The 8,517-nt window shown below is 54.7% G+C and overlaps 1 protein-coding gene across 1 annotated transcript; it reads right to left on the reverse strand.

Moving 5' to 3' along the window:
• Positions 1-4,611: 4,611 nt before the first annotated feature.
• Krt13 (keratin 13) lies at positions 4,612-7,432 on the reverse strand. The gene is made up of 6 exons (XM_026386764.2): positions 6,962-7,432; positions 5,854-5,936; positions 5,514-5,670; positions 5,175-5,336; positions 4,937-5,062; positions 4,612-4,836 (listed from the first exon to the last, which is right to left on the reverse strand). Exons 1-6 carry the CDS (start codon positions 7,430-7,432, stop codon positions 4,612-4,614), a joined length of 1,224 nt encoding a protein of 407 aa, XP_026242549.2.
• Positions 7,433-8,517: the final 1,085 nt, after the last annotated feature.

Consider the following 8,517-nt stretch of genomic DNA (forward strand, 5'->3'; position numbering starts at 1 on the left):
GCCAGGAGCCCTAGAAGCAGCCCAGCTGCTTTTAACCACAGTGGTGCCACCACCTTGGTACCACACCTGCTGTGTGTCCAACTCTTCCCTCCTAAACATGACCTAGCACTTAGATGCTTGGACACCAGGGGAACATCCCCTGGCTGATGAGGCTCCTGGAACTGAACACGTGACCCTAGACAATGGGCCAAGCACCGTCTCACATTGGAACCTTGGATCCCAGCTAGTGCACTAGGTGGGTCCATGCACCAGTCTGGGCCTCAGTCTTTCTGTGTATGAAATGGACACGATGGTGCCAAACTCGTGGGATCCTCTTAAAGATGCGAAATCAATTCTGAGGAGCTCCGAGGGGCGAACAGTCCAGGGGCACGGCACTCCCCTTTGCCCTGATCCTCTCCAGCCTGGCAATCTCATGCATTGCGGTGCCCTCATCCACACTTGCTGACACAGGCGTGAGTCAGCAGACCATGGGACAAGGCCGTTCGCTCACAGCTGCACCACTGGGAGGCAGTGCTGTGAGCCTGGGGTGGCCTGGGTACCTAGGACAACCCCTGGGGAGTGGCAGTATTGACCCAGCAAGTATGACCCATCTGCCCTTCCTCAAATGGCTGCCCCATGAGGGTGACTAAGGGGATAGATTAAGTCCTAGACAGACAGGCAGGATTTCCCGTGTCCTGCCTCTCCCGCCTCCCAGATCAGAGCTGGGCCAGCCGCCGCCTTCGCCCAGGCCAGGATGACTCCTGAGATGGCTTTGACCTTTGGAGCAAGGCCTGCTCTTAGCCTGCCTCACCCAGCTTCCCCAGGACCCTGATGGCCGCAGAAGTCCTCAGGTGGATCCAACCTCTCAGCATCCTCCCTCAGGCCTGTGAGAAAGGCTCCCAGGCCAGAGTCCCACCAGACCTAGCGTCCAGCTCATGCCATTTCTCCCCATGAACAGCTACCCTCACACCCAGTGTGCTCCCCAATGCCAGCTCAGGAAGAGGGTGGGGCTGCCCCTAAGTAGCCTCAGCCTGGGTCCTCAGACTGCTCCAGGACCAGCGAGGACTGGGAACAGAACCCCAGGCTGCCTTGGACATGCCACTGGTGGCTCAGCTTTGAGGACCCAGACTCCTCTGTTTGGGGCAGGCGTTCCTTCTCTTGGTGCCCTCAGTAGATGCGCTTGCTCACCTCTTCTATTTCCTGTAGCCTCTGTTTGTTCATTCCCCAGTTCCTCCATGCAATGCCTTTATTCAGCTCCTAAAACATGCTAGGAATGAGGATATAGATGACCCATGAGACTGTCCCTGCCCTGCAGGAATTCACAGGTTAACAAAGAGAACCAGAAAGGTAAGGACCAGAGGTATTGTTTATTGAGCACTTACTCTGTGCCAGGGACTGTTCTAAGTGCTTGCCCTTAATAACCTATGGGGAAGTAGCACTTAGCAGGAAGATTCATACTTTGCCCAAGGTTACAAATGGAGCAAGCGGCAGAGCTGGGATACAAACTAGGTCGGGCGGCTACAGAACCTGGAACCTCTTCCCATCATTGACCGGATGGCCATCAGCACAGGGGGCTTTGCTAGGAAAGTCCAGAAAAGACCTCCCACCCTCTGGCCTAAAAACTCCATGACAAAATTCAAATGACACCTGAGAAGTAGTTTCCCAGTTCCTTTATACATCTCTTCCTTTAACAAGCCCTGGCTGAGCCCCTGTCTCCAGCAGACTGCTCGAATTCATGATGAGGAGACAGCTCCGTCACCCACTGTGGACATGGCGGCCAGTGGCTATGGGCATGTGAGCACCCAAGTGTGCCCCACAGCAGCTGGATGCCGTGGAGGAGGGTGTCCATCTCAGTCTGAATCTGAAATGAAACCCCAGCGGTCGCCAATAAAATAAAGACAGGAGGTGGAGAGGAAGAGGAGGAAGGAGGAAGCTTAGATCAGACTGAGGACACTGGAACAAGGGTCCCCAACATCCAGCCTGTGGCTGCTTCAACAAGAGTAGTTTTGGCAGGGCACAACTTGGGGTGTGCTGGGGAGGTTGGTGCCGGAGCCAGCGCTGGAGGGAGGGAGGAGGGGGCCAGGGAAGCAAGCCAGGCCTTGAGGGCATCTCGGAGCTGGAAGAAGACTTTGAGTTTCAAACAGTCACCCTGACTGGAGTATGGAGCCTGGAGAAAGGGAAGGTCAAACCCGAGGCAGGGAAGCGGAAAGGGGGTTGAGGCAACTTTTCCAGTGCGCCGGGACCTGGAAGGGTGTCATAGCCAAAATATCCATGGGGGGGACTGTGGAGGGTGTGAGGGGCCTGCTGGCTTCTGCTGGGGTTTGCAGGTCCCTGGAGTAGGAGCCAGAAAGGGTCAGAGATGGGAGGGTGACAGGGGTATCCTGGACATGTGGATTTTAGGAGGCAATGTGCTCCACACAATTGGGCAGGTGAATCTGAAGCTGAGCGGGGCCTCGGTGGAGATCCAGGCTTGGGGGTCATTAGAACATGTGGGTAATTGGACTCATCCAGGGTGGCCCAAGGGGAAAGTGAAAAGAGAAAAAACATCTATGACAGAATCCAGGGGACAAGCCAGCATGCAAGGAGCCAGCACAGCCAGGGGAGGCTGTGTCTCTGAGTCAGACACCCAGAGGGGCAGGACAGAGCAGAGCCCAGAGAGTGTGGCAGGGGAGGTCAGCGCAGGCTGAGCCCCTCCTTGAGGGGTGGGTCCTGAGCTGGTTCCCTGCGTGGTCTGGAGTTGCAGGACCTCGGAGAGGACAGCAGGCCTCCAGCCAAAATAAAGCTATTTGCCTGAAAGGAGGTTCTGTGCAGGAAGCAGGGAGGCAGCAGGCTGGGATCCCTGTCCCAGGCCTCCTCCCCAAACCACCGCATGACTGGGCCCCTTGGGACATACCCAGAGCCTTCTCTACCTTCCCCCAACATTTCCCCATCCCCTGACTCTACCATAACCCATTTGCCGCCTCCACAGCAGGCTACCCACAGGTTTGGGGGCTCCTGCCCACATGGGTGCGTTCCATTTGTCCACGTTTGCTGGACACCACTCTCTGGGAGCTACCTTCCGTGTTTGCCATCATTGCATCTGTGTGCTCAGGGGCCCACAGGACTCATGTCCTTCTCAGATGGGAGGCTCCTGCCTCTGACAGGGTCTGGGTGAGCTGCTCAGCCCAACCCTACCCAACTCCCCTGTGGCCCCAAACCAGGGCCCTCGCAGGGATCACCTTCAAAAACCAGACCAGAATCAAAAGTGCATTTGCAAAAAGCCAGGAAACTTTATTGAATCATCTCTTCTTTTTAGTAGAGAAGTTGAGAAAGGAAAGAACAGGCAGTACAGGGCGGGGGCTGGGAAAGAAGAGCAGGGAGTGTCCACCCTCAGGGAGTGTCGGTGTGGGGGAGCGGGGGTCCTGGGAGGAGGGACTGGCCTCCAGTCCTGCAGTCCCCCGCTCTTCTGTGGGGACCCATCAGGTTTCTCCTCCAGTGGTTGCTGCAGGCAGAGGGAGAGGGTGCTGGGCAGAATTAAGACCTCCGGGCAGTGTTGGAGTCTGAAAAGACACGGCGACTGGAGGCTGCGGTAGGACTGGTAGAGCTGCCACTTACTGAAAGACAAAGGAAACCAGAGAGGCTTAGTATGGAGATGACCCACAGACCAGGGTCACCAAGGAGGTTCACAAATTCCTAGGCAGGAGGTGTTTGATAAGGACTTTGATAATTGCCCCCAGTGGTGATTTTTTTCCCAGACAGCCCAGTAGCTCTATGGGACAAGTCATCTATTTGGGAAAATAAATTAGGTGAGTAACCAAGACCACTTCCTCTCCAGCTCCACCCTCTCCCTGAACTCATGAGTGAGCACTGCCTCCCCTTGGTCCCCAACAATCAGGAGCCTTATCCCAGCTCCCCATGATGCTGTCTCCTTACCTCCAGAGTTAGGGGGGCCTGTCATCCTGCAAGGGAGAAGAAAGAGACCGCCATAAACAGAGGGTAACCCAGGTCAGGCGCTTACCTGTCCCTCTGATGGAGTGGCTCAGATCATCATTTGGAGCCCTGAGTTCACTTGTGTCCTAGCAGTGTCCCCAGCCCAGGGAGCAGTAGGATCAGGCGCCCACGAGGCCTACCTGCTTCTCTGACTCTCTTATCTCTCCATTTGTCTGCCTGAGAGCTCTCCAAAGGAAATATTATTGTCCCCAAGATTCAGAATGTCTTCCAGAAGCTTTGGGCTCCCTCTGGTTCACTCAGCACCCTCACTCCCACCTCCACCTGCCCCCTGAGCCCACAGGGATGGCTTGGTCTCTGCTAATGGTCTGATGGCACTTCAATCACTATCCAAAGAGCTTTGTTGGGCTGGGCTCATCCAAGCTAAAGTTTTCCCATATTAGATGTCCCCTCCACGTCCCTAGTCCTGCCTGTCCAATCGAAGGCCTGAATTAGAATGTTCAAAAGTACCGACTGGCAGCCAATGGAGGAAAGGCCCCTTGTCTGATTGGAGAGAAGAGGGGAGTCCTGGTCCCCTCTAGGCTCCTTAAGCTCAGACAGAAGCAATCCTCTCTCTGCCAAAAGAGAGTCAGTCTCTAAAGCCCCGACTGCTCTGACATCAGGGATCCTGCAGCAACTTTCCCAAGACAGCAGCTGCCGAGGGACCTACCTGGAGTCCTGGCCCTCGAGCAGGCTGCGGTAGGTGGCGATCTCCTGCTCCAGCCGCGTCTTGATGTCCAGCAGCATCTTGTACTCCTGGTTCTGGCACTCCATCTCGCTGCGGAGATCGCTCAGCTGGGCCTCGATGCTGCTGATGAGGCCCTGGATCTGCTGCAGCTGCAGGGCGTAGCGGCACTCCGTCTCGGCCAAGGTGCTCTCTAGCCCAGCTTTCTGGTGGAGCAAAAAAAAAAAAAAAAAATGTTATGGGAGGAAAGCCAGACTGAAGGGAGAATTGGAGGTGGTGGTTGCTGGCTAGGGGCAGGACGGGTACCATGCTCAGCTGAGACTGCAGCTCGATCTCCAGACCCTGCAGTGTACGCCTGAGTTCTGTGATCTCTGTCTTGCTGGTCTGGATCATGGCGGCGTTAGAGGACACCTCCTTGTTCAGCTCTGCACTCTGAAAGTCAAGCAGGAAGAAAGGGATGCAGGAGCCCACCTAGGTGCTCCTGACCAAGAGGCCATGTCCACCTGGCACTGCCTGGTGACCTGGGGGGTAGGAGGGCTAATACCTTGCTCTGGAACCATGCCTCAGCATCCCGACGGTTCTTCTCTGCCATGGCCTCATACTGTTCCCTCATCTCTGCCAGCACACGGGTCAGGTCGATGCCAGGGGTGGCGTCCATCTCCACGTTGACCTGGCCTACCACCTGGTTGCTGAACTCCTTCATCTCCTATGATGAAGGGAAAGGAAGATGTGTGGAGCTCCTCTTCCTCCCCCTCCTTGGCTCTGAGAGCTGATGGAATGTTCTGGAAAGTGCTTCCAGGTGCCACAGTGAAGGGCTATGTCCTACTGCAGCAGAGGGCTGCCTTTGTCTCACTGGGATGGAGGCTTGGCATCCCTCCCTCACCTCCTCGTGGTTCTTCTTCATGTAGGCCAGCTCCTCGTTCAGGCTCTCGATCTGCATCTCCAGGTCGGTCTTGGACAGGGTCAGCTCGTCCAGCACCCTGCGCAGGCCGTTGATGTCGGCCTCCACGCTCTGGCGCAGGGCCAGCTCATTCTCATACCTGAAATATGAAAACAATTCTTTTAAAACGAGACATAAATGATCTTAGACCCGCCCTTTCCCCTGGGCCGGACTCTACTCCCCCTCCAAGGCCTTCACCCCCGGATGTTCCAGGGTCCTCAGTCAGCTCAGCATTTGTCTAAAATAAGAGACAGCCAGGAGAGGGAGAGGGAAATCCACTCACTTGAGCCTGAAGTCGTCAGCAGCCAGCCTGGCATTGTCAATCTCCAGGACGACCCTGTTGTTATCAATGGTGGCTGCCAGGATCTGCAAAATACAGAAGGTCGCCTTTGGAGGGTCCACACACTTAGGGAGCAAAACAAGGGCAGTACTCTGCCTCTTCGCTGTCCTTGAGCTGAGACAAGACACTTCTCTCTGGGCCTCAGTTTCTCCTCTATAAAGGGAGGGGTGAGGCCAGCTCCCTTCAGAGAGTTCTGTCACATTAGTATTCCCTGTCTGATCATGATGGGGGAGATCTGTCCCCCTGAGCACATCATCAGGTAGTCATGTCCTGACAGTCTCAGACCTGCCACCTCCCCAGGCCACTGTCTTGAGAGCCTCCTACTTAAGGTCAGAAGGGATTCGGTGTGCTCCATATATCGCCTAGTAATGACCCTGAAGCTGGACTCCCAGCTGAGGACAGGGTCAATCAAGCAACTCTTCCCATCCCTCAGAATTTCTTGCCCTTTATACGCCAAAGCACTTCCAGCCCACCCCACATAGTTGGGGCTCAGCCCAGGCTGGTGGATTTTTGTTCCGACAAGCTGGTGTCACAGAGCGATGAACAGGCCTCACGCCACCACTTCCTAAGCCTCTGCCTCTTTCCCACCACTTTGTGGTTGCCAGCTGACAACAGGAGTTTAAACAGGATCACTCCAAAATAAACAATCATTCCCAGAACGACGAACGAACATGTCTCCTTTTCTTTGTTGCTTTTAGTCATTCAGAGTAGCTTTTAAAGCTGACATGTTTCCAGAGAACTCGATGGGTTAGGATTACAGAGATCCAGTCACTAACAACATAACTGTTTGAGCAGCCATAAAAAAAAAAAAAAAAAAAAATGTTGACACGAGTAACAACATCAAGAAACATGAATCGTGGGAGAAAATGCGTTTAAGAAGTCATGGCGTGAGAAAGCCCACCAGGAGTGGAGGCTGTCGATGGTGAAGAACTAGAATCTTCCTCTACAAGGAGGGTGTGAATTCCATCCACACCCAGACCCTGAGGGACCCTGTGTCCTGACCTCCAAGGGTCTGCTCTGTCCCAGGCAACCTTGGCATCCAAGGCCTCACCTTCTCCCGGAGCTCCTCGATGGTCTTGTAGTAGTGGCTGTAGTCCCGTTCGGGACTGGCAGGGCTCTGCTTCTGGTACCAGTCTCGGATCTTCACCTCCAGGTCAGCGTTGGCCTCCTCCAGGGCCCGCACCTTTTCCAGGTAGGAGGCCAGGCGGTCATTGAGGTTCTGCATGGTGATCTTCTCATTGCCAGACAGGAGGCCGCCATCGCCACCACCGAAGTCACCAAAGCCACCACCAAAGCCACCGCCAAAACCTCCACCAAAGCCACTTCCATAACCACCTCCAAAGCCACTACCAGCTCCGCCACCAAAGCCACAGCTCATGCCGCCCCCATAGCTTCCAGCGGATCCCCCGGAGACGAATCGAGTAGAACAGGTGGAGACATTGCGGCCCCCTCCCAGCTGGCAAGAGCCACCTCCGAAACCACCGCCATAGCTAGTGGAGGAGCTCTGCAGGCGAACGCTCATGGTGGGAGCAAGATTGAGAGAGCAGGTGCAGACAGGAGCTTGGAGTGGCCTGAGCCCAGGACGATGGCTCTTCCCTGGTGCCGAGTGCCTTTTATGCACCCTACGTGGAGGTGGGTCCTCCTCTCTCCTCCCTTCCCCACCCTCTGACTTAGTGCCAACTGCACTTCGATTCCCACAGGCCCCGTTGCCTCTGCTCTCCAGGGTGGGTTGCACATTTTGGGGTGGCTTTTTTTTTAATCCTTAACACAAAAGGGATGATTCAGAGGGAACGGTGTTCTGCTTGAGACTACCCCTTGACAACCGAATTCTACCTCACCTCTCCTGTAAGACGCTCACTCTGCAGGCTGTCAGCCCCACCCAGTGTCAGAATGGGCATCGAGTGGCAACCGTCTGCCAGGGAGCCTCCACGAGGGAGGCTGCCGATGGCCCCGTGCCGGGGAAGGTCACCGCAGCCCTCAGCCTCCCTTCTTCCTAGTGCTCGAACTTCTGAATGAAATATTCTGAATCCTCCTTAGCACTCTGTCTATACCCGTGCTCCCAGCAACTCTGATGGCAAACTTTGTGGGTCTCATAGAATCCACTGCCTCGAGTGTATTTAGGTTGACAAAGAAATGCCGCGAAGACCATCAGAAAAAGTGGCTGTGACAAGAGGCCTTTGAGGACCTCAGGGATCGAATAGAGGTGAGGAAACTGAGGCACCGAAAGAGGAAGGGATCCCGCACGTTGTAATAGCCAATGTCCTTGGAGCCCTTACCACACGTAGGCACGCAGCTGAGTGCTTTACACTCAGTAAGCAGGAGGTGGGTCCTATATTCCCCCCTTTTATACAAAAAAAAAAAAGAAAAAAACAAGCTTTGAGGGTAGGATCAGAAGTGACCCCCAAATCTTGTTCTGCCTAACACTAAGACTTATTTTTAGGTATATTTTTTCGTACAGTAAAGGATATAAATCATTAGCGTCGAGCTTGATTCGTTTTTGCCTACGCATGTCCTGTGCGAGCACCACCCAGAACTTTCCAGCCCTTCATAAATCTCCTTGTACCTTTTCCCAGTGGTTACCCATACCCCACACCCCTAAGGTAACCG

Source organism: Urocitellus parryii, chromosome 7, assembly GCF_045843805.1.
Source record: "Urocitellus parryii isolate mUroPar1 chromosome 7, mUroPar1.hap1, whole genome shotgun sequence".
NCBI classification, from domain to species: Eukaryota; Metazoa; Chordata; class Mammalia; order Rodentia; family Sciuridae; genus Urocitellus; species Urocitellus parryii.